Source organism: Pithys albifrons, chromosome 18 (genome assembly GCF_047495875.1).
Source record: "Pithys albifrons albifrons isolate INPA30051 chromosome 18, PitAlb_v1, whole genome shotgun sequence".
Classification (NCBI taxonomy): domain Eukaryota; kingdom Metazoa; phylum Chordata; class Aves; order Passeriformes; family Thamnophilidae; genus Pithys; species Pithys albifrons.
The window spans coordinates 15,444,121-15,469,235 of NC_092475.1; the positions used below are offsets into that span (position 1 = coordinate 15,444,121).

The 25,115-nt window shown below is 47.3% G+C and overlaps 3 protein-coding genes across 6 annotated transcripts in view; 2 read left to right on the forward strand and 1 right to left on the reverse strand.

Moving 5' to 3' along the window:
* The window catches only part of RBM39 (RNA binding motif protein 39), a 31,837-nt gene extending 26,685 nt beyond the window's left edge, over positions 1–5,152 (forward strand). For all 4 annotated transcript variants that reach the window (XM_071573118.1, XM_071573120.1, XM_071573121.1 and 1 more), the window contains 4 exons: positions 471–546; positions 689–794; positions 3,986–4,064; positions 4,155–5,152. In XM_071573118.1, coding sequence (XP_071429219.1) covers positions 471–546; positions 689–794; positions 3,986–4,064; positions 4,155–4,255 — 362 coding nt within the window. In that variant the 3' untranslated portion in view covers positions 4,256–5,152. The remainder of the gene's footprint in view (positions 1–470; positions 547–688; positions 795–3,985; positions 4,065–4,154) is intronic.
* A 1,462-nt stretch (positions 5,153–6,614) lies between these two features.
* Positions 6,615–8,728, reverse strand: ROMO1 (reactive oxygen species modulator 1). Its single transcript, XM_071572587.1, has 3 exons — positions 8,666–8,728; positions 8,264–8,394; positions 6,615–6,805 (listed from the first exon to the last, which is right to left on the reverse strand). The coding sequence occupies exons 2-3, from the start codon at positions 8,392–8,394 to the stop codon at positions 6,697–6,699; spliced, it is 240 nt and encodes a 79-aa protein (XP_071428688.1). The 5' UTR covers positions 8,666–8,728; the 3' UTR covers positions 6,615–6,696.
* Positions 8,729–8,749: 21 nt separating this feature from the next.
* NFS1 (NFS1 cysteine desulfurase) lies at positions 8,750–22,804 on the forward strand. The gene is made up of 13 exons (XM_071572588.1): positions 8,750–8,891; positions 8,986–9,053; positions 9,573–9,689; positions 11,287–11,370; positions 12,044–12,196; positions 12,323–12,416; positions 15,072–15,206; positions 16,590–16,747; positions 18,054–18,159; positions 18,282–18,363; positions 20,147–20,230; positions 20,357–20,446; positions 21,062–22,804. The coding sequence occupies exons 1-13, from the start codon at positions 8,771–8,773 to the stop codon at positions 21,123–21,125; spliced, it is 1,356 nt and encodes a 451-aa protein (XP_071428689.1). The 5' UTR covers positions 8,750–8,770; the 3' UTR covers positions 21,126–22,804.
* The last annotated feature ends 2,311 nt before the right edge of the window (positions 22,805–25,115 follow it).

Below are 25,115 nucleotides of genomic sequence, written 5' to 3' on the forward strand. Positions count from 1 at the left end.
ATGCTTAAAACAAGTTTGGAGAATTCACCAAGGTGTCTGTGCCTTGCTGTGCAGTCAGCTGGGGATGTGCCACTGTCCTGAGCTGCTGCTGAGCTTCCACGAGGAGCGAGACATTCATGGTGCTGCTGGCATACAACTCAGACATTTTAGATGCAGATACATGTATTTGCCTTTTAATGTTCACATGGAAAATCTGCCCAAAATCAATGTACAGGGTTATCTTTTCACTTTTCAACTTCAGCTGTGGTTGATATGTGCTGTTTTTGGTGTTGATCCATTTAAATGGATCTGTCCTGGATAGAGTCGAGTTATGAGTTTTGCTTTCCTGCCTTCAATTTCTGTTTGGTCAGAACAGTTTCTGCTATTGCCAAATGCTGGGATTTTAAACAGATAGGAGATACCCATTTAAATCAGAGCCATCCATAGTGTGTTCTCGCATAAGTTACTGGGGTTTTTTTCCATTACAACAGTTCTGGCTGCAGCTGCTTCTGTACCACCACTTGCAACACAGTGCTTCCAGCTTTCCAACATGTTTAATCCTCAAACGTAAGTGATTTATCATTGTGGTATTTCTTGATGACTTTCACATATGAGAGAAATCAGAATGTTGCAAGGGTATGTTTGATGCATTTTCGCTGGATTTGGTCTGAGTGATGTCTCTGTCCTGTTTTTCCTGCCCCCCCTACAGTGAAGAAGAAGCTGGCTGGGACACAGAAATTAAAGATGATGTGATTGAGGAATGTAACAAACATGGAGGAGTTATCCACATCTATGTAGACAAAAACTCAGCTCAGGTATGCCTGGTTCTGGGGGACACTAAGCAGATGTTAGCAATTCTGTTGCTTTATTTTGTCTAGAGGGAGCATTACAAATGGGGTTTTTTTCCTAAACTGAACCTAATTTCTTGAAGGTACTTCACAGTTTGTGCAGGTTCTTGGAGGTTCCCTCCTTTTGTGAATTGTTGTGTGTGACTCCGGGGTGGGTATGAGCTGCTGCTGCCCTTGCAGGTTTACCCAGCTGAAGTTCTGTGGCTGAGGATTAGTGACCACTTCATTTCAGGCATTTGGCTTTTCCCTGCAGCTGTGCATTTCCCACAAATCAGGGATTTCAGTTCCCTCTTTCTGGAGAGCCCAGGGTTCAGCACAAAGGGCTCTGCAGCCGAATGGGGCTGTGCAGGAAACGTGTGCTTTGTCCAGGCTTGGGGCCAGCTGTGGTCACTGGTTGTTAAAGCCTTGCAGTTGGCAGTCTGACTCTGGAGCTAGAACAGGGAATTGCAGATTCATACCTGCATCTTGAACAGGTGAATATAATTTTCTTCTCTGTTCACTTGTGTTGACCTAATCCCAAGACTAGTTTGCTCTTCCCTGTAGTTAAGCTCTGTGGAAGGTCTGTAAACAGATCTGGCCATCTGGAAGTTCAGTTTTCAGGTGGTCTCACAGGATAATTTCTACTCATGAGGCCCTGGAAGTGTTCTCCTGTGTTCCATGCTGTGGTGTGGGGCTGAAACCCACCCTGCTTAGGTGGGATTGTTCTGTCCTGGCACTCGCTGACAATTGTCATCATTGTGCAGCTGCCACAATGTCACCTGAAACCCTTTCCTGTGGGTTCCAGAGGGGTTAGACAGGAGCCACAGTCTAGTACGTCAAACAGCGTGATGGCATCTTGCAGTCTTCAAGATCACTGTTGGGCTGATGGGAGGCAGAAACCTTTACCACAGTGTAAGTCTGTTACTGTCTGAGTGATCACTGTTCCCAGACAGATTAAAATTCCCACCAAAAGCTCAGAACAGCTTTCCTCCCCCCAGAAAAACCAACCAACCAAACACAAACAAAACATCACCACACAACCTCCTCAAGGACCACTCCCCCAAAAATGCACCAGCCCTCAATATACCTCACATATGTTCTGACCACATGGAGCTGTAATTCTGTTGGATTTTAAACTAAAAAAAGTGGATTTAAACAAAAAACTACAGCTCCTACATCATGAGTTAATGTTTCATAAAAACTGAAATCTGTTTTCTTACAGTAGCACAGCAGTGACCCAGATATGAAATACCCACTGATATTTAAAAATCCTGTATTTGAACCTAAGTCTCTGTCTTGGCTTGAGCTGGCAAAATGCCAATTGCTCAATACCATGTCAGAGCCTCTCCCCCCTCACCGAGAAAAGAAAGGGAAAAACACCCCTCAAACTAAGTTTATGCTTAAACTAGCTACATACATTTATACAGAAAAGAGAAATTTAAGAGAAAATTACAATATAACACACACCTACACAAGTTAGGTATAACAACAATTTTCTACTTCCCACCAAAAACAGATTCTATCACTCTGGATCTATAAGCACCCCAAAAGACCCAGCAAGAAACAGAAGGAGTAACAAAATATTTCTACTTCCCTGAACTCAAACAAAAGGCAAGTAGCAGCAGCAGCAGGAGCAAGGCCTAGCACAGCAAAACAACCCTAGCACATCTTGCTTGTACTTCGGCCATGGTGGAACTGCCTAAACACCTCCCACTGCTGCACTCATATCTTAGGTTTGGGTCATCTGGTATGAAGTATTTCCTTGGTTACCCAGTCAGGTGATAGCTGTCTTCCTCAATCCACATAGATCCTCTGAGCCTGCTGATTTGAGGCCCAGCTAAACCACCAGTCTCCATTGCGCCATTCTGTTCTGAAGGCTTACATCCTGAGCACGTTCAGGGCTCTGTCCGAGACAGATCTTCACACTGAGGCTGTCAGGTGTGGGCTATGAGGGGTGATTTGTTGTGGAGGAAAGAATTGCAGTTCCAGCTGAGTGTGTGGTTCCTGTCCTGCCCCATCTGCACTGGGCTGTGAAGGAAAACCATGGCTTTGTGTCGCCGTACCTCATTTTGGGGTTTAAGCTGCTTGGGTGCCTTTGCCAGGAGGAGGCTGAGAGCAGAGCTCTGTGTGTGTTAATTGCTTAGTGCTTTAGTCACCAGCCTCTGAGCTCAGGTTCACCTCCTGAGAAGGGAATGAGCAAGATCACACTGGGAAGAGTTAGTACAGGCTAGCAGAGGCTGCTAGAGGCAAGTCTGTTTCTTAATATGAAGGGACTCTGTTTCTTAATATATTATTTTCCTGAAAGACCTCTTTCAGCTTGAATCTGATCTGGTTTGGGGATTACTGATGGTGGTCTATTTCTAAGCAGGCAGACAGAAAAGTGCTGCACATCACTGTGGGCATCTGTGTGTCTTGGAGTTGTTTGACATGACTGTTGGCAGTTCTCTGGATTAGGGGGGCACAGTGCTTGATTTACAGATGGGAAATTCCAGGTATCTTTGACAAAGTTCAAAGATCAGTCTGTCACTCACCTTTGGGAGCATCTCAGACTTCCTGCTTTGCTGGAATGGGGTTTTTCCATTGCTTCCGTCCTTGTTCATGTAAAGACAGACAGATGCTGGAGTTCATATAGGAGAGTTTTTACAGTATCAGTCTCCCTTGTAGTTCTGCATGTTCTTCCTGGCCCAGGGAACGGGGAGTGCTTGGTCCTTGTGGATTTGTGATGGGAGCTTGGATCCAGAAGAGAGGTATCTGTGGTTAAGGTTGGTGGCTCACAGCCCATGGTGGCTGCCCTGCCGAGGGGCAGCCACACCCCTTGTGCTGTTCTTTCACAGTCATGGTAGCCTCTGGGCCCCCCTGGAGGGCTCTCAGGGGCCGTTCACAGCTCAGGGAGAGCACAGCAAGTGCAGGTTTTTGTCTTGCATATCCTGCTTAGCTGTAGTGCTGGGGTAGCTGCTGTGCTGCCTGTCAGCACTGAGGGTGCCAGTGGGGCAGGTGTGGCCTGTCAGCACTGAGGGTGCCAGTGGGGCAGGTGTGGCCTGTCAGCACTGAGGGTGCCAGTGGGGCAGGTGTGGCCTGTCAGCACTGAGGGTGCCAGCAGGGCAGGTGTGGCCAAGGGGGTGGCTGGGGCACGGCCCAGGGCCGGGTCTCCCCTTCTCACAGCTCCTTGTGTCTCACAGGGCAACGTGTACGTGAAGTGTCCCTCGATCGCCGCTGCCATCGCGGCTGTCAATGCGTTGCATGGGAGGTGGTTTGCAGGTGAGCGTTTCACATGCACACATACATTGAGACATCCATTGCAGAAATGACCAGATCCTGATTTTGATTTTGTTTTGATCCTGTGCTTAGGTAAAATGATTACAGCAGCATATGTACCTCTTCCAACGTACCACAGCCTTTTCCCAGACTCCATGACTGCAACCCAACTACTGGTTCCTGTTCGACGATGAAGATTAATTTAGTCAGTTTTGTACATAGGTATTTTTTGGAGGAAGATTGAGTTATCTTTTATTTAGATAAAACTAAAGGAAAGGATTTAATGTCATTTTGTGTACACTTCCTGCTACCTTTAAAAATAAAATGAAGTAAGCAGAAATGCAGTGTGTTCATTCTCCCTAACTAGCATTTCCACTGTATACAAAGCTGTTGACTTCTTGTTCTGCCTTGTAATTCTTGTACATTGACTAAGGTGATCCGTAGGAACTGAGAAGTAGCTCATAGATAACAAGTTCTCTGTAAAAGGCAGATGGGACATAATGACATTTTTATTGTTTCACGAGCCTTTCTTTTAATGCAGCAAAGACATCTTACATTTCACTAAATGTGGGTGATCTGCTCAAGGGCAATATCAGAGAGAGACTGGATGAGGGACATATTTAGTGTTTTGTATAAATGAAAAATCCAAAAGGCTACTGAAAGCTGACTGCGGACAGCTACTCAGCTTGCTTCGTGCTGAATAATTGGTAAGAATAGAAGGATTGGAGGGTTTTATTTCTTGATGGTAACTTTTGATTAATGTATCTGTAAAAGTTTCTTTGTAAATACTGTGAGGTGTGTCTAAGTTTCCAAACAAAACGATCTCTGCATTTCCAGATGAGTTTCCACGAGTGCAGTGAGGCAGAACTGAGGATTTCAGCGAAGGTTGGAAAGGGGTAGGAAATACAGAAACGTGTTTTGTTCTGGTTGCATATAATCTTTGCTCTTTTTAAGCTCTGTGAGCTCTGAAATATATTTTTGGGTTACTTCAGTGTGTTTGACAAGACAGCTTGATATTTCTATCAAACAAAGACTTTCATATTGCAACAATCTTTGTAAGAACCACTCAAATAAAATTCTCTTAAAAAGGCTTTCATGAAGCTTTATTTCTCTGCTCTCCCACTGTGGCTTGTCAGTATGTGCCAAGGCCTGCAGGTGAGTGATGGATGCTGTGCAATGGCAATGTCTGGGATACCACTGTGTGCTATCCTGGGTATACCATGGGATACCCTGTGCCTGGAGCACATGCAGGAGCTGGTTCCTGCTGTTCCCCACCCTCTGTGCAGTGTGGCCATGGTTGTTGAGGACCCCAGGCACAGCTCTTTCCCTCCTCAGGCTTGCTGAACATTCATTCCAGAGATGACTCCCTGCTGCCCACCTCCACTCCCATCCTTCACAAAGGGTTGAGTCCTGGGGATGGAGCAATCAGTTCCACTGGCTCTTAGTCTGGTTTCTGGAGGGAGCCTGTCGCTGTGCTTTGCCCTTCCTACCCCTGTCCCACCTGCTTTGCCTTTTTAACCACTAAGGAAAGCTGCATTTGGCCAAGGTGGAGAGAGCCTGGAGTGAGGACATCCCTCCTGGTGGTGGAAGGTGGGGCAGGCAGTGCAGTGATGCTGCTGGTGTTCCCAAGCGTTCCTGCCCTCCAGCAGGGCTGTTATGTAGCTGTGCTTGAGCCGCAGTGGGGCAAAGGACTGCCCTCAGCAATCCAGGAACTGGGAGCAGGGGCCTGGAAGAGCACAAAGGTGGGAACAGACAGGGATACACTACAGCCGGGTCTGGGGAGTGTGACACAGCTGAAGACAAAGCTGCTCTCCGGGTGTGCTTGAGCTTTTTTTAGTGTCCAGTATTAATGCCCCAGTGCCACTTGGAGTACAGGGAGCAGTTCTGGGCCAAGCCCCCTGTCACCAGGCTGAGAACAGGCTTTGAGTGCTGCTTCTGCCTTAAAACCAGGGAAAAGGCTCTCCAGGTGCTGGTTCAGGCAGTGCTGCTGCTCACCTGCCTCCTTACACAGAACTCAGGGAGGAGCAGAAAAAAGCCTTGTTTCCAAAGGCTTTTCAACACCAACCACCCTTTCCTAGGGCTGGTGAATGGTGTGAGGGATCCCCTGCTCTGCCAGGCCTGCTAAAGCAGATTGGAGCCAAAGGCTGTTTCTGGAAGCACAGCTCCTCCTGGGGTCCCTCACCTGGGAGGGCATCATCCTGTCACCTGGAACTCAGAATGGGACCAGCTTCAACCCACCTTTTTTGCAAGAGGAGAGAAATTTGATCATGAATCTGCATTAGCCACCCAGTAACCTTCTTAGAGTAGGGATGCATGAAGGGAATGGAGCACTCCACATCCACAGGGAGAATGTGAGCTCCCAAGTGCCACAGGGAGAAATGCATATGCTGTACTTACACCTGTGAGACAAGAACTTCAGTGTAGTACAAAGGATGATTAATTCTCATTGTCATGGGAGTAAGAGACGAGGAAAGTAGAAATTCAGTAAAAAGCATGTTTACAATCAGCAGAGCACAGAGGGTGGAGCTTTGCTGTTTCATGAAGAGCTCTCACTTCCAGGTATCTAAAGATTTTATTATGGTACAGAGAAGGAATGGCTGGTGGGGGCACTCTGGGATAAATCCCAAACTCCAGGTTAGCAGCGTATTCCCATGCCAATGGCCATGAATGTTCCAAACGTCCCACCACTTTGCATCATCGTTTTGCCAACTCCACCCATCAGCTCTCGTCCTCTCATGCCAATCCTGAAGTAAAGAAAACCAGGGAATTACATACAAGCTGAAATCTGACAGGTCACAGACAAGCAGCAGCAAACATGAGACAACCAGCTCATGGTTACAAATTGAACACTTCTTCAGTCTAAATCTGTGCAGCGGTGCCTTTCCTATCGCCCCTCAGAGAGTGGGGGCCGTGCCCTGTGCTTGAGCAGCCTGGACTGACTCTCACCAATGGCCCATGTGTACATCTGCCTGCACTGGAACCTCCTGACACACCACTCTGGAACAGCTTTGCATCTTGGTGCTCCAAATACCCTTAATATGGGGAAAAAAATCATGCTGTCCAAGTATTTGACTCGGAAGAGTACAAAAAGAGTTGTCTGAGCTATTGTATTGCCATCCTGCCTGGCTGCAGTGGCAGTATTTGTAATACCAGCAACCTAAAATTAACTTGTTTACTACTGACTGTGTATATACATACATACATATATATATATATATATATATATATCTGAGAGGACTGAAAGGCCTTGAAGTGTCCAGAGGTGTTTTGTTCTCCAGTTCTCACTTAACCTGAGGTCAGGCTGAAACAAAAAGAATTGTTCTGCCTCAAGCAGCTCTTGTAATATTTGGCTTTTAAGCACTGCAGTGACTTTACAGTCTAAGGAATTTCATGCACTTGATTCTTAAAACATGAGGTTTTCTCTCAGAAATGGTACAGCTGAACCACTGTAACCACTTTGTTTTAAATCCTCCAAACCTGTGTTTTCTGCCAGCATCATGATACTTACAAATACCCTCTGGGAACTAAGATCAGAAAAAATCCCCTTGGATTAAACTCTGTGCCTTTTCCTCCTTTTTGGCTCATTATAGAATCATAGAATCGATTGGGTTGGAAAAGACCTCTGAGATCATCAAGTCCAACCCTTGGTCCAAGGGTTTATCGATTATCAAATTGTTGCCTGTGTTCAAAGACAGGTGAAAACCCTGGAGCAGAAAGAGTTCTGCAAAGTGTGGCAGAGCTGACTCGAGTGGCTCCTTGTCACAGCTGATGTGCATAGGCAGCCCCCGGGCGCGGTGTTTCCATCCTGGCGAGCCCAGAGGAAGGTGAAATATTGTCCCTCTCTGCGGCACAGTCGGTCTGTGCCAGGGCCAGCCACGCTCTGCCCACGCTCCAGTTCACACTCGCGTCCAGTCTGGGAACTGTCCCCGTGCAAAGCGAGCACGATGCACACACCGAGAGCAGCTCAGGCGGCCTCAGGGCCAGGAGAGGCTGCACAATCTGCACAGACCATCCCCGCAGCCCCTCCCGCACAGCCCCAGCTTCCCAGCGAGTGGCAGGGAAAGGTCTGTGAGGCTGCGAGCCCCTGGCACACGGCTGGGCAGTGACCCCTGGCCCTGGCCACGCACACCCACCGCACGGCCCCGGGGCGGAACCGGCCCCTTCCCAGCCCCGGCAGCAGCGGGAGCCGCTGCCCGGCCTACCTGAGGCAGGAGAAGGTGCCGAACAGCGCTCCCGCGGCCATGCCCACTGCGAAGCCCATCATGAATCCCATCTTTACTCTGTCGAAGCAGCTGGGCTGGGACTGCCCGTACGGGCCCACGGTCACAGGCATCTGGCAGAGGAAGGACAGACCCGCAGCGATGACCGCGCGGTGCCAGCGGCCAGACCCGGCCCGCCCCCGCCCGCCCTCCTGCCGGGCCCCACGGCCCCGCTCCGCCCCCGCCACGCTCCGGGGCCGCCCCGCGCCCTCCCGCCCCCCGCGAGCACGGGCCAGGCCCGCCCCGGCCCCCTCTCATCGAGTCCAAGCCCACGGCAGGGCCCCGGTGCGGGCCCTGGGGAGGGCCCGGAGGGTCCCGGTGCGCTTCCCGTGCGCGCCCCCGCACCTCGCTCGGCTGCGCGCTCCGCCCGCCCGGCGCCGCTTCCGGCGCGCGCCCCACGCACGGGAAGGGGCGGGGCGCGCACGGCCCCGCCCCCAGCGTGCCCCCGCCATGCTGCTGTGGCGGCGCCTGCCCGGCCTGGCCCTGCTCAGGGGGCTGCGGGCGGCACCGGCGGCGGCACCGGCACCGGCACCGGCACAGGCACCGGCACAGGCACCGGCACCCACACCGGGTAAGGCCGCGGTCGGGCAGAGCCGCTGTGGCGCAGGGCCGGCCCCGCCGCTCCCGCCGCCCCTGACGGCAGCTCCGCGCTCTTCTCCCCTCAGGCCGGACCGGCGATGGCGGCGCCGCCCCGCGGCCGCTCTACATGGACGTGCAGGCCACCACCCCGCTGGTACGGTCCGCGCCGGGAACGGGCTCGCTCCCAACCGCTTGGTGTCCTTGGCGCCCGGCTCAGGGCGCTGTGCCCGGCCCGGGAACTCCGGCCCGGGAACTCCGGCCCGGGAACTCCGGCCCGGGAACTCCGGCCCGGGAACTCCGGCCCGGGAACTCCGGCCCGGGAACTCCGCTGCTGTCGGCCCGGGAACTCACTCCGGCCCGGGAACTCCGGCCGCTCCTGGCTCGGGGCCGTGGCTCGCCCAGGCAGCCTGTGGTTCTATTTGCTCAGATGCTCCTGTTCTGTGATCACCTCAGTGCAGATCAAGGCTATGTGTGAGGGCCAGAACACAATCGCCAGACACTTGTGTTGTACATCCCGTGTAATAACCTCATGCATTTGAGATCTGGCCCGAGCTCAAGCCAGACCCCGCGGCAGGGGGTGCTGCTGACCCGGCACAGGGGAACGTGTGTGTGGAGACGGCAGAGATGCTTTTCCTCCTCCGTTTCTAAGGCGGGTGTTTTGTGTGTCCCACAGGATCCCAGAGTCCTGGACAGCATGCTCCCATACCTGACAGCCTACTATGGCAACCCCCACTCCAGGACCCACGCCTACGGCTGGGAGAGCGAGGCTGCCATGGAGAAGGCGAGGAGGGTGAGTCTTGCGCTCTCCACAGTCGTGGTTTTCCTGCTGGTGAGGAAATTCAGTGTCAAAGCAACATCAGAAGCAATGAAGGAAAAAAGCCTGTTCTCTGTGGGCTGGATTTATCAGCTTATTCTTTTCTTAGCTTTAGTAGATTTATTGGAAGAAAAAATGGAATCACAGAATATCCTGAGTTGGAAGGGATCCACAAGGATCATCGAGTCCAGTTCCTGGCCCTGCACGGGACCATCCCCAAGGGTCACACCCTGTGCCCAAGTGTAACTGTGGGAGACGGGTTTGTGACCTGCTGAGATGACTTCACAGAAGTTACTGCAACAGGCCACTTTATTCATGTGCACACACACTAATATACATCTTTAAGACTGGAACCTTCCGCAGGTGTTGACACTTTGGCACTGATTATTGGCTAACAATGTTTATATTACAAAGCTTCTTGTAATTGGCTGACCATGCACATCTGCTGAGAAAGTCGGCAGCAGCCATTTCTGATTTCATTAATTAGTTCTTAAGGCTACAGCACTAATTTACATAGGCAGTTCAGCATATGGCTTGCTTTTTAGGTGAAATACCATATGAAATTCCAACACCCAAGAGCATCATCCATACACATCTTGAGCTCTGTCAGCCTTGGTGCTGTGACTGCTATCCTGAGAAGTCTGTTCCAGCACCCAGCCACCCTCTGGAGGAAGAACCTTTCCTTAATATCTACCCTCAACCTCCCCTGACACAGCTCCAGCCATTCCCTCAAGTCCTGTCACTGGTCACAGAGCTCCGAGTGATGCTGCCCCTCTGCTGCTGCTCATGGAGAAGCTGCAAACCCCAGTGAGGTCTGACCTCAGTCTGCTCCAGCGGAACAAGACAAGTGTCCTCGGCCACTCGTAACAAGGCCCTTCCCCACCTCTGTAGGGCTGCTCTGCGTGTGCTCTGTAACAGTTTGTCTCTGCAGCTGCCCCAGGACGTTCCCAGAGCAGCGCGGGACGGGCGTGGTGTCCGGCTGGCCATGCTGGGCCACTTGGGGCTGCCAGGGCACTGCTGGCTCCTGTTCCACCTGCCCTCAACCCAAACCCCCTAATCCCCTACCTCAGAGCTCTCCAGCGGCTCATTCCCAGTCTGTCCGTACATTCAGGTTTGTCCCATCCCAGATGGAGAATCCGGTGCTTGCCCTAATAGTGAGATTAGAGGAAGTGAAATGGCAGAAACCAATACTTAGGCAAAGATGCCTCAGGAATTTTGGTTTCCTGGGGTTACAAGCGTGATGCTCCACATTTTATCGTTCTCCTAATCTTGGGTTTGGGTCTTTGTAATTTTTCTTGAAAGTGATATGTAGTGGAGTTTTGTCTTCTTAACTTCTTATGTCTTTTATGACAGGCTAATCTTTAATACCACTCCTGCTAATGACCAGAGATTCCTTGTGTATTTTGTATGAATGCAGATATTTAGACTACTGTAGCATAACTTTGCTGGGTACCAGCTATAATCCTTTTGAGACTCAAGTGGGTATTCTTGAAAACACTTTGCTTGTATTTTGCTGTGTTGAATTCACTATATGTTTTTTTAACAAATCAAAATTGTATTTCCTTTTAAACAGCAAGTTGCAGATTTAATAGGAGCTGATTCACGGGAAATTATATTTACCAGTGGTGCAACAGAATCTAATAATATGGCAATTAAGGTAAAAGGTTTATACTCATAGTATTTATGATGTTAAAATTATGCTCTTAAGAACTGTGTGCATCTTTCAGCAGTTGAAATGTTAATATGTTGGTAGGAAATACTTGCATTCCTGTATTTACTCCTTGTGATCCTCTGCTATGTATGTGGAGGAAATACTTGGAGGAATGTTCTGGTGCATGGGACATGCTTTTGAGGACAGTGTTAAAAATTCAATGTTTCTCTTGCATCCACCAAATACAGTATCTTTGCTTATGTAATTAAAATCTTTATCATGAAATATAGTGGACATGCTGATTAGGAACTTTTTTCTCATTAGGACTGTCTTGTGTTTTAACCATTAGTATGTGGTTGTTCAGACTTCTCAGTGTATATGTCTCCACTGAAAATGTTTCCTTAAAAGTATTTTGGTTAATGGCATCTATAACTTCTGTCAGTTAATATGTTCACAGGCTTTTTGAGAAATGAGTTACTTGGAAAACTGAGTGCTGGTGGAGATTTGTAGTGTGGATTATGTGTCTGTACCTTTTAGATTCATGACTTGGGCTCAAACAGGAAAGATCCAAATGAATTATATCTAAGTAATGACTTCTTGCTTGCAATCATTTAGTGTAATGCTGCCTTTCTTTGGTGGTCTGATGGCTAATTTCTTGTTCATGGATTGTGCCTGACAGGGTGTTGCAAGGTTCTATAAATCCAGAAAAAAGCATATAATTACCACACAAACGGAGCACAAGTGTGTGTTGGATTCTTGTCGTTCCTTGGAAACAGAAGGGTTTCGTATCACGTATCTACCTGTTAAGAAAAATGGGCTCATAGATTTGAAGGTAAGTAGTTACTGACAGACAGCAACTGAAAACAGAAGTTTTTGTTTCAAGTTGATGCTCATGAGAAGCTTGTGTCCTGTTGTGACCTGTTAGTCACAGCTTCTGTCCCTCTGACTCTTTCACCAGGAGCTGGAGGCTGCAATCCAGCCAGATACTAGTTTGGTTTCTGTAATGACTGTGAATAATGAAATAGGAGTAAAGCAGCCAATTCATGACATTGGTAAGTACCCTGCAGGTTCAAGATGCCAGCTGAGGTTGCTTCTGCTTCATTTTAGTTATTAATTTCACCCCCAAGTGGCACTGTTGCAAAAGTTTAGGTGTAACATGGTTAAGGAGTAAATAATATTATAAATATTTTAAAATAAAAATATAATGTAGATAAATACTGCTGTCCCAAATAAAAATTGATTTTAAAAGGGAAATGAGAATGAAATTCACTACTTTTACAATGAGCATTACAGCAATTACAGCCTTGCATAGATCAGCTGCAGTGTTTATAGTTTCATTCTGAAATGTAAGATGGATGAAAAAATTGCACAGAATAACTGGCCAGATTAAGCTTATATACTGTAACAGTTTATTGAGTACTGGTAGTGTTTATGAGGAGAAATGTGCAGGATCTGGGGTGGCAAAGGGTGCTGAGCACCACCCATCCCCCAGGATTGCCATACACAGTCGTGACCTGCTGGTTTGGAGGCCCAAAGGCCACGGAAGAGCCAGGTTTGTGGCACAGGAGGCAGGGAGAGGGTGAGCCAGGCTCTGGGCAGTCAAGTGGAGGGACAGACAGGGAGACCCGGAGAATCAGGGACATGGAGAAGCAGGCAGGAGGGTGAGCAGGTGCCTACACATGCAGCTCTCTGGATGCCATGGGGGTTTGTTGATAAAGCTTCCCATGAGGGTAACAAAACACACCCTCCATTCTGCCCTGGTGTCACCCTGGCAGCCACTCACCCACCTGCACGGGTGGGGAGAGGGTTGGAAGGGTAAAAGCCAGAGAACTGGTGGGTTGAGATAAATGCAGTTTAATAGGGAAAGCACAAGCTATGCACACAAGCAAAGCAAAAGAAAGAATTAATTCCCTGCTTCCCATTGTTGGGCAGGTGTTCAGCACTGCCAGGAGAGCAGGGCCCCATCCCATGGGATGGTGACTTGGGAAGAGAAACACCATCACTCCAAACGTCCCTCCCTTCCTCCTCCTTCCCCCCAGCCTGATATACTGAGCATGATGTCATATGGTTACAGAGTATCCCTTTGGTTGGTTTGGGTCACCTGTCCTGCCTGTGTCTCCTCCCAGCCTCGCACACAGCCTCAGCTCCCTCTCCAGTGTGGCAGTTCAAAAGCAGAAAAGGCCTGGGCTCCATGTAAACCCTGCTCAGCAATAACACCACTATATTATCACCCCTGTGTTCAGCACAAATCCAAACACAGCCCCAAATCAGCCACTGTGAATAAAGTGAATTTTACCCCAGCCAGAAGCAGCACACCTTCATATTCAAGATGTCCTTTCCTAAGATGTTTGCATTTTCAGTGTTCTGGCTTTGGCTGTGCCCTGGAGTTCATGGTGTGTAGGGTATTGTTTTCTCAGGCTGTGGCATGTATCTTGTGCAGCTGGTTTCCTTTTGCTTTTTTCTTCATTAAGCTCAAAGCAGCATTTTCCCTAAGGCTTTTCCAGGTTCTCTTTCTTCCCTGACAAGCATTTGACCATGGCTGAATTGCTTATAGCTCTGAGGACTCTTATTTTCCTCCTATACTTATATTACCAAGGTCATTACTGTGGTCCCACGCTTAAATTCCAGGGATGGCTGTGCCAGCTGCAGTTCCCACAGGATATTCTCACAACAGTTTGATTACAGGTCCCATGGGCCAGGCCTGGGGCTTGCAGAGGGACTGTGAGGCCCTGTGAGTGTGAGGCCTGTAGCCTGATACTGCTGATCTTGCTGAAATACAGGAGGACAATTTGCCTTGTAAAGGATGATGCTGAACCTCCTGTGCAGAGCAGAGGTCTGGGATGCAGATGTGCTAGGTGTGGATTCTGGGGAAGATGAGTTGTGAGTTTTTGATGACAAAAATAAATAATGCTTAAGTTTGCTGCCCACAAACAATGTATTACTTTGTTCCTCAGTATATTCTAGATCTGGGTGTGAAACATTGGTGGCAGGCTTGAATAACTTCAGGTGGTAATAATGAGCAAGTGTGAGGACTAGTGACCATTCTGAGAACATTTTTGAGGCTGAGTGTTGCAAAACTTGGGGAGCAGAGGAAATGACATAAAAATACTTGGCAAATATGAACTTGAAAATAAGGTTAGCTTGTATTGGACTGATTTTGGGAAGAAAAAGAATCAAGAAACAAACAATTTTGTCCAGCTGTGGCATTATCTGTATGTGGAAACTTAGACATCTCATGCAACCATTTGTTCTTGGTAGATGTGAGTTTGGAAACAATCTCACTGCTTAACAGCAGTAGACTTTTTAACTTCTTGGCTGAAGAAATTCACTGTGGTCTTGCCTGTCTAAACCTGTGCCAAGGCATCACCTGCAGCAGCCCCTGCACTGCGAAAGCCACTTCACTGTGAAAGAAACATCACAGTCCCCATTTCTTCCTTTGTCACCTCAGAACTGGTCCTTGCAGTTGGTGTAGATTCAGTGATGCTTCATCACAGAATCACAGACGTTGAGTTGGAAGGGACCCACAAGGATCATCGAGTCCAACTCTTAAGTCAATGGCCCACACAGGGGATTGAACCCATGACCTTGGCATTATAACAACCAAGTTTTTAACCAACTGAGCTGATCCCAGGGTCAGATCCATGGCTGACCACTGGGACCAGAGCAGTTGGAGAGGGTGACGTGGTGTGCTTGGTGCTCTGTTGCAGGTGAGATCTGCCGTGCGCGCCAGGTCTTCTTCCACACGGACGCTGCACAGGCTATCGGCAAAATTCCTATGGATGTCAATGGCATGAAAATTGATCTGATGAGCATCAGCGGTCATAAAATTTATGGGCCCAAAGGTACTCACTGAAGTGTTTTATGGGGGATTGTTTCCATGCCTGTCTTCAGCTAACCATACAAGGGATGAAGTCACAGCTGTTTGTCATAGTGACAGTTACTTAAGCTGTAGAAAACTGTTCTAGGACTGGTGTTGGATGGACTGTGGAGTAGCTCAGGCACTGCTGACGGGTTAGAGCTGCAGTAAGTGGATCTTCAGTGCTGATGGGTTGAGGTGGCTTCACTGAAGGAAGAAATGGGGGTGTATAATGGTGGCCCCATTACAGCAGTATCTTTTCACACCAAGCAAGACAGCCCCTGAAGCAGAACTCATGATGAAATGGTTGAGATTAAATCATTGGGTTATAGGGAAAAGTTTAGACACAGGTGTAACTTGCAGTGAGGAGACCAAAAAGTAACTTGAAAGTTTAAATTCTTAGTGATTTTGGTTTTCTACTTCCAGTGGCTTCTTTCCTACAACTCCATTTGTGCATCTTCTTTACAGAATGGGGGTTAAAATCCAACTATGGATTTTCTAGTTGACTTCCAAATACTGAAAGTCCAGCTGTCATGGTCATACTACTGTCATGGTCCATTTAGTTTGTGACAGTGGGCTTAGAAAGCCAGAAATCATGTTTGCTGCATTCTTTATTCTATTCAGAAACAAAAGGCAAATTTGTTATTTTGCATTATGTCCTTTATTTTGTACAAGCTCCCCTGAGAGCTGAAGAACAAGGACTAAGATTTCAACCAATAACTTTGGACAGATAACAGACATAAATTTTCACAATTTATTATGGCTGGAATTTGCAATTGTGCTTCCCATGTAACCGACACTCATTAGGTGTACCAGAACACATGAAGATATGAAAGTCGAGTTTTTAGGTGAGGAGGGTAGAGGGTGAAATTGACTGGCTGTCAAAAGTGGCTCATCTACTCTACCTACTGCAAATGGCTACCACTGATGAGTCTTCTTAAAGAGAAGAAAGTGAGAGGACTCCTGGGATTGGTGCTGGTGTGGTAATCCAGGGAAAGGAGTTGGAAGTAACTCACCAGTGAGTGAAATATCTGCACATAAAAACTTCTTTGCAAAGGGATGAACTTCAGCTGGTGCATGGGAATTGTGGGATGGAGAAGAAATGGTGAGTCCCTAGGTGGCTGGAGCACAGTGGAAGAAGCTGAGCTCCCGTGGCTGAAGCTCTGGGAGCCTGAATGTGAACAGTGGGAACAAACACCATGTCCTAGAAAACAATACAATTCTGTACTTGTTTACTACGTTTTTTCTCCAATTAAGTGTCCAAATGTGTGTCTGCTGTGGAAGTAAGGAATGTGGCCAAACCTTGGAGTCCCTGTTCATAGTTCCAGAACTGTGGGCATACAGTAAAACAGCTTTCCTTGTTTCCAAGGGGTTGGGGCTCTGTACATTCGCCGCCGGCCACGCGTCAGGCTGGAGCCTCTGCAGAGTGGGGGAGGGCAGGAGAGAGGACTGCGCTCTGGGACTGTGCCCACCCCTCTGGCAGTGGGCCTGGGGGCAGCCTGTGAGGTGGCACAGCAAGAGATGGAGGTACGTGCGAGAAGGTACTTGCCCTGGGTGCCAGAAAATAATATACAGCACCACTTAGGTCTTGGATTCCTTAGGCCTTTTTGTGTTCATGTGCCTGAATTAAATTTGGTTCTCGTGCCTTAACGTTAAATGAGCATTTTGAGAACTTCAAGGATGTTTTTGGGTAATTGGAAGTTCTTTCTAAAGTTTCTTCTTTCTTGAAGTGGTTTGAATTGTTTTCTTTAACAGGGCTACAGATGACAGTTACAGTGAAGTGCAGCTTTATCTGCCTGTATTCACTTCACACATGTATTGGCAGCATCTCTGAAATGAGTATAACTTCACTGCAGCTTTGCAATTAAGAATTTATTTTCTTTTTTCCTAGGTTGGACAGTAAAGTTTATTTGCTAAGTCTGGTGTCTGAGCCTCTGTGGGCTGCTACATTGGTTTGTGGGCACCAGTGCCTTCCATACAGCTGGAATGTAAAAATCCTTAAATACAGTGCCAGTGTGATGCATAGGCCAGACATTGCACACATAGGATCAAGCTTCTTCTCAGGAGACAGGCAGAATTCCACCATCTGAGCTGGGTGGTTATGGAAGCTGAGGCTAGGGAGCCTGCAGAGTCCAAATTCTGCACAAGCCTCAGATCTGGATTCTCTTCCTTGCCTGGCAGAGTCCTGGCATTTCTAAATCAATTGGCAGCCTGGTTTTCTTCTAAAGCGTTTTCAAGTGTGAAAACAAGCATGAATTGCATGTGTGCTTGTGGCTGATTCTGTGTGCCAGGGCTGATCCCAAACCTTACTGCTTTCTTGGTGTAAGTGACCTCATTTTTCAGCCTGGAACAAGACACTGCATGTGAGCAATTCTCTTTTTGCAGGTTACTGATGCTAAAAGCTGAGTTCACAGTGATTCGTAAGTCCATGTCTCTGGTACGGTTGGAGAGCTTCTGGGAAATGAGGGGCACTTGCCATAATAGGTGCCCTTTTTTGTGGTGCAAAATGCATCATCTTGTGCATTGCCTAACTTGTCTTCAAACACAAAGAACTCAGTGCTTTTATGAAAGCCCAATTGGCAGCTTGTATAGGTGGATCTTTCTTTATCGTTTGAAACACTTTTGAAGACTGATCTAGCTAGGACCCAAGTGGTTACTGTCTTTTGAAACAGTCTCTAGAGCAGGCAAAGTTTGACAGTTTAAGTTTCAGCTGTGTTCTTTCTGGCCAAACCCAGTTACTAAAGTCTGCTCGCGGTTGGTGACACAAAGCAGTGTGAGCGAGGACAGGCTGTACACTGTTCATCACTTGGGTCTCTTCTGGTTTCTTTGTTAGTATGACCACAAGCGAATCTCACAACTGGCAGAACGACTGGTTACAAGAATCATGAGTGAAGTCCCTGACGTGGTGATGAATGGAGACCGCGAGCATCGGTACCCAGGTCAGGTGCCCACCAGGGCCACGGAGCCACACACAGTGCAGGGCCTGCCATGCAGGGCAGGGTTTGCCTGAGATGGCAGTTGATGGATTTCTTTGCTTTCTATTTTGTTTATTTGTATATAGGATGCATCAATTTATCTTTTGCGTATGTGGAAGGTGAGAGTCTTCTGATGGCTCTGAAAGATGTGGCTCTGTCTTCAGGAAGGTAGGTAGAATGTATGGGAAGAATAGCAGTATATTTTGGAGAGAAAATAGCATTTGCAAATGGAGGTAGACGCTAAGGAGTGGTCTCTTCTGTGCCTCTATTTGCATATTTAGTTAATGAGTCAGCCTGGCATTGATTGCATTCTGAGGTGGTGTTTAAGGGATGCATCTCAACTGAAAGAAAAACAAACAAAACGACAAATGAACAAACAAACAAAAATCCTCAAACAAAAAGTATAGGGAATGCATCGAGGGGGTCATCATTTATTGCAGGGTCCCCTTACCCTGAGTACCGGGGGCAGCATGAATGACGGTCCGAAGAGCTCAGGCACAGCAGGCATCAGAAGGCTTTGATCAGAAGGTTCACAAGACTTTATTCAAGATAGTTTCACAGGCAGTTCATAGTAGTAGTAGTAGTAGTAGAAGTTCCTAGTAGATCTAGTTCTATTTCCAGTTCTAATCTCACTCAGTAACATCCACATCTTTTATATCCTCTCACATCCAACATGTCATGACATTATTGGTTAACCAATTCACCTCACATACACTGAAGCATCTCATTGGTCACAAGACACCACACACCCCCCACAGGTAGCTCTCTTCTCTTTAAGGATCACTCCAAACAGCTTTCTTTAAGGGATGCACTCACTGTCACCCCCACAAAAAAGCCCCTACGAACCCACAAAAAACAACCTACGAATTCCTACCTGCCAGCCTTGCAGACTGGTTACCTGTGATCTGAGTAGCCTTATCTTGTACTGGTGACACTTTCATTCTAAAGGCCATGAGCATTTGAACAGCTTTTGTCCTTCAGTAGGATTTAACTGCAATCTGTCGAGGCTGGGCAAGTCTCTGAATTAAATCAGCTCATAGTCCCTGTGTTAAATGCAAAAGCAGAAAGAAAATGGCATGTGCTTTTATGGAGCTTTGCTGACTACAGAAGTGATGAGTAACATTGCTGTTACCAAGACACTTCTGATGTTTGTGATGAAATGAATGGAGGGTAAGGTTGCCCTCCTTCCCTGACCTTTGAGAACAAAGCAGTCAGCATATGCTAATTAGAAACAGGTTGGCACTACAAACAGGCAGAACAAGTCTCCACATGACCGTCTCTGAAGCCGCACACTTGTGAAGTGAAGGTCTCTTCTGAGTCTCTGCTGTGTGCACCAGGGAGCTGTAAACAGCTCTCTGGTTTGTGCTGCTTGTTGCTACCTGTAAAACCTGAGTCTAAGTAACCAGTTTTCCCTACTGCTTCAAGGTGAAAGTTTTTCCTACTGGCAACTGTAACTGGATCATGTTGCTCTGGATTACTCTGTGCTCTGTTATTCATTTATTTGTTCTGCTGCCAGACTTTTTTTCCTTGTATTTTTGTTGTGTTACCTTCTCTGGATAGTTCTGTCTTGGCTGCTTTGCCTTTTTTTCATAGCCTTTACTTCACCCACTTCCTTATTTGCATTCCTCTTGCCTCTGTGTGACATCATGTTTATTCTTGCTCCATTGTCTGTGTTCTCTCTCCTTACCTTGTGCTCCTAATTTATTACCCCCATTTTCCTCTAGTGCCTGCCCCTTCTATTCATTTTTCTTCGGCAGCAGAAATATCACTTTTCTTGCTGGTATTCATGGTGGTTTCTAAGAGGCTGACAACCTGATACAGGTTGTTGTAAAGAGTCATAGTAAAAAGAAACATCTGTGAGTGTTTTTGGAGAAGATTAGTGCAGTGTCATTTTAGTGTAGCATCAGCAGGTGAACCAAGGTCTGACGCTGGCCTGCCTTCCCTTCCCCAGTGCCTGCACATCAGCCTCACTGGAGCCTTCGTACGTTCTGCGGGCGATCGGAACCGACGAAGACTTGGCTCACTCATCTATCAGGTGTGTGGAGTGTTCTGCCCTAGTGTTTCCACATATTCTTCTGTTCTGGTAAAAGTAGGTGGTGGATTTGTTCCACCCCTCCATACTCACATTATTCTGGTCCTTAATGGTTTTCCTTTGGTTTAGGTTTGGCATTGGTCGTTTCACTACAGAAGAAGAAGTGGATTATACAGTACAGAAGTGCATACAGCACGTGAAGAGGCTGAGGGAGATGAGGTGAACCATTTTCTTACTGAATATGAAGACCTCTTAGGTGTCGTAATCATGGGAAGAGCTGGATCTAGTTGAAAGTAATGATTTGCTTCGAAAATCTGGTGGTGGTTCTGTGTATCAGCAAGCAGTGTCCCCAGAGTGGGTGATGGGCCTGATCTTAACAGTAGTGACAAATTTTTAAGGAAACAAACTTGAACCTTTTCACAGATTCTGTCTTTGTCAGAGAAAGAATACAAGTAGGGCAAGAATGTAGGGCAGTATCTAGAAGGTTCTAAGGCAGAGATGGTATTACTGAGTTAATGTATTGATAAGTTGATTTATTCTGGTGAAACTGAAAGATTGCTGACTCATCTGGACACTGAAAATGTGAGGGCTCAGTCTCAGAGACACCAGTGCTTTATGCAGGAAGTGGGAGCAGGAAAGGAGGTGGAGCACCTGCTTTCTCACCTTTTGTATTTTGGGCTGAGGACACAGTTGAGGCCTCATCACCTGAAGCTCACTGACCTCCAGAGGGGGAAGATAGGCAAATTCTTGTGTAATTGATAAAATTATCTGGTTATTGTTCACGATGTCTTGTGTGTTTTAGCTAGCCCTCATTTTTCTCCTTTCTTTTTACAGCCCCCTCTGGGAAATGGTGCAGGATGGAATTGACCTCAAAAGCATTAAATGGACTCAGCACTGAGGAAATGTTGCTATCCATGGACTAGATGTGGATTAAAATGCATTTTTCTGTACATTCTAGAGAAAATTATGCAGCACTTCTGTTTTCTGACACTTGCAATTTGATGGGAGAACTGTTTTCTGATCACAAAGCCTAAGAAGCCGAAAATGAAAGTAGTCTTTATCATGGAGAAAGGCAGGCTAATCCAACACCCACTGAGTTTCTATTGACACACAGAAATTGAGGCTAAAATGTAGGTTTTTTGGAAATGCATTTTCTGAGAAGGTTAAATCAGCATGTTACTCCCAGGCCAGTGTAATCCTGGCAGGGGGTTGTTGCTCTCAGTGTAACTCACCCCAAGTCCTGTTTGCAGCACAGACCTGTTGCCAGCTGGCTCTGTGTGAGGTGGGTGCCCAGCTGGGCTCTGCCTCTATTCATCCTGTGCTGCTAGAACTTCCACATAGGAAGATGCTTGCCACCTCTAGAGGAAAGGTATGCCTCCCTGTGGCTGTGTGCCTTCACAGATAAGTTGTATGTGCAGTTAAGAACAATTTTTTTCTGAAATTGAGTATTTTTGGCTTTTTTTTTTCTTGTTTTTATTTTGTGTGTGTGTGTGCGCATTAATCCAAAAAGATCCTTCTGTGTTCCAGAGCTTATGATACAATCATGATGCACTTTGCTGTCCTCTCCAATGTGGTTTTTTCATGCAATTTTTTCTAAGTAAAGAAAGAAAACTAAATGTCAGAGGGAGGGGATACAGGCAGAATGTGTCAGCTTCAGTGGCAGCACCAGCTTGGTGTGAGCCTGAGTGGTGGATGGGGTGGGGAGAGCACATACAGTGCAATGCCTGAAGTCAGGTTTGAGGGTTTTGTTGTTTTTTTCTCCCCTTGTCATGAGTCCTTTGCTGTTACTTGGTTTGCCTGTGGGCCCTTGGCTTCTGTCAGTGCAGGGGGTAGTGCCCAACTGAGCCTGCATACTTTGTCTGGATGTAAGAACAGGTGGCTCTGGAATTTTGTGTGACTAGAGACTCCCGTGGGAATCTATTCCCTGTGTGTGCTGGGGGAAGCGTCTGTTATGAAAGGCTGGATGAGATCAATTCATAGCATGGCAATTTCCCCTTGCTTACCTTTGATGATCTTTCCAGTAGGAAACCAAACCCTGTATGACAAAGTGCCTTTCTTTGAGTGCATAAGCAAACAGCTTTGGAATTGGTTGTGTTGACTGATGGATGCTGTGTTAGCTGCTGAATTTGATACCCCCCACAGACAGTATGGACACCTTCACTTGGGGATGGAACCTACCTCGAGGATCAACTGTGTCATGTAAAAGCCAAAGCTGAGTCTCACAAGGTGGATTGTGTTACAGAAGCTTATGCTTTGTTTTTTTTGTTACTAAGGACAGATTTAGTTGTTTGTAGTGCAAAGCTAATCTTCAGTTGTTCTGTTTGATATTATTAGCTTTAGCAGTTTTACTGTTGTAGTGCTGGCACCTTATATTTCATCACAACATTTTTATAACTACCATATGCATAAGTAATTTTTAGCAGTGTTGTATGTACTCTGTTTTTTCCTTGGGCCATATGTATTTTTGGAATTAAGTATGTGATAAGGCTTTCCCAGCATGTTTTAGAACTGTGTGTTTATGAAATTGTTCTTTGTCTTTTAAGAATGATATAACATTATAGGTAAGGCTTAAACTTGGCTACTGTCAGTCTTTTTGGATCCACCTTTCTGGGTGAACCATCATTAAGCTACTAAATTGCAGCTTTCATTGGGGAACAGAGAAAGATAAACTCCTGACTTTCTGCAAACATTGTTAGACGTTCACTGTCATCAAGATTGCATTTGACTTTTGAAGAGTCATTCTTCTCAAACTATGCCTGGTCAGGGCTATTTTTTAGAAAAATAGCTTAAACTGTGATTATTTTGAGTAAAGGCAGCCTCTAATCTTGAAGATTCTGACCACTTCTTATGTGCTAAGATCTAAAATATAAATTCTACATGTAAAGGTTTGGAGACTCATTCATACTTGTAACAAATCTTTTTTTGAAAATGTTTATAGGACAAGATGAGGAAAAATGGGTAGTGGAGATACTTTTCCCCATGACAGAAAGAAGTAATGGCAAGGATGATCATCCAGTTGTACCCCACTGAATGCAGTTAAAGCCTCTGGGGGTCGGGAACCTCAGTCCATCCCACACATACCAGTCTGATGCCAATGCCAGTGACATGCCCAGAGCCTGGAGAGGGATCACAGGGCAGCAGGAGAGCAGCTGAAGGGCAGCACAAAGAATTCCAGCAGCCTCCTGGGGGTGGGGAGCTGGGGCAGTGTCTGTGCAGAGGAACGTCCCCTGGGGAACAGACAGAGGGGTCAGAGGCCTGCAGGTGCCTGCAGGGCTGGGACCTGATCAGCAACAGGGAGACCTGGTGGGATGGGATGGCTCCTGTGACCGCAGGGTGGGAATGGAGGGATACAGGCGCTTTAGGAAGGAGGAGCCCTCTGTGTCTCACCAGCTGCAGTGCATGGAGCTCCACCCCGGGCTGGACGAGGAAAGAGCTCAGGAGCCAGATTAAAGGAAAGGCAGGGATTGGTGACATCACCTATCCGGGATAGGTGAGAGTCTGCTACAGGCCACCTGGCCGGGAAGGCTGAGCCGAGGGGTCCCTCTACAGACAAATAGGAACGTTGTCATGTTCACAAGCCCTGGTCCTCATGGGGGACTTCAACCACCCTGACACTGGGGGGATAACCCAGCAGGGCACAGGCAATCCAGGAGGTTCCTGGAATGCGTTTATGAGAACTTCCTCCTCCAAGCAATAGAGGAGCCAATGAGGAGGGTGTGATGCTGTGTTCTTACCAACAAGGACAGGCTGGTGGGGAATGTGAAGCTCCAGGGCAGCCTGGGCTGCAGTGACCATGAAGGTGGAGTTTGAGATCCTCGAGGCAGTGAGGAGGGTGAGAAACAAGCTCACTGCCCTGGACTTCAGGAGAGCAGACTTGGGACTCTAGGGATCTGCTCCATAGAGTCCTATAGGATAAAGCCCTGGAGTGAAGAGGAGCCCAGGGAAGCTGGTTGATATTCAGGGATCAACTCTTCCAAGCTCAGAAGTGATGCATACCAATGAAGAGGAAATCAGGCTGCACCAGGAGGCCTGTGTGAACGAACAGGGAGCTCCTGGACAAACTCCAGCACAAAAAGGAAGGATGTAGGAGGTGGATGCAAGGACAATTAGCCTGGGAGTACAGAGAGATTGTCCAACCAGTCAGAAATAAGGTTAGGAAAGCTAAAGCCCTGATGGGATTAAATCTTTGCAGAGACATCAAGGGCAGTAAGAAAAGCTTCTCGAGGCAAAATGGTCCTCTTCAGAACAAAGCAGGAGGTGTGTTTTACTGGGATATGCAGAGGGCTGAGGTATTCAAAGACTTTTGCTTTGGTCTTCACTGGCAAGTGCTCCAGCCACCCCACCTGAGTCACAGAAGGCAGAGGCAGACAGGGAGAATGAAGAACCACTCCCTGCAAGAGAAATTCAAGACCATCTAAGGAACCTGAAGTCCCACAAGTCCATGGGAGCTGATGAGGTGCATCTGTGGGTCCTGAAGGAACGGGCAGAGGAAGTGGCTAAGTGCTATCATTCAATTTGGAAGTTGTGGCAGTCAGGGGAGGTTTTCGTTGACTGGAAAATGGAAAACATAACCCTCATTTCTAAAATGGGAAAGAAAGGAAGACTTGGAGACCTTCACCTGCCTGGCTGACTGGCTGGCAGTTCTGTCTGCTGTGATGTCAGTCATGGGCCAACTGTTTCCAGTCAAATTGTTTCTCCCAACATGTGTGCCCTGTGCTTTGAAATGATACAGTTTCCCTAATGCTGAGTCCCAAAAGCTGCCCTAAGAGATGCCTTCTCTACAATCAACAGCTTTGATGAAATTCTGGGCTGGTGAATCAGGCCCTGCACTGGAAGGAAGCAAATGCATTTTTAAAACAGACAAGCCGAGTGTCTGGGAAGACTAATC

Excerpts from the sequence above, each read along its gene's own strand:
- ROMO1 (XM_071572587.1), bottom strand. The coding sequence starts at position 8,394 with ATGCCTGTGACCGTGGGCCCGTACGGGCAGTCCCAGCCCAGCTGCTTC. Across the intron at positions 6,806-8,263 it reads GGCACCTTCTCCTGCCTCAG|GATTGGCATGAGAGGACGAG; the intron begins GTAGGCCGGGCA and ends TCTTTACTTCAG.
- NFS1 (XM_071572588.1), top strand. The coding sequence starts at position 8,771 with ATGCTGCTGTGGCGGCGCCTGCCCGGCCTGGCCCTGCTCAGGGGGCTG. Across the intron at positions 12,417-15,071 it reads GCAGCCAATTCATGACATTG|GTGAGATCTGCCGTGCGCGC; the intron begins GTAAGTACCCTG and ends GCTCTGTTGCAG. Across the intron at positions 20,231-20,356 it reads TTGGCTCACTCATCTATCAG|GTTTGGCATTGGTCGTTTCA; the intron begins GTGTGTGGAGTG and ends CCTTTGGTTTAG.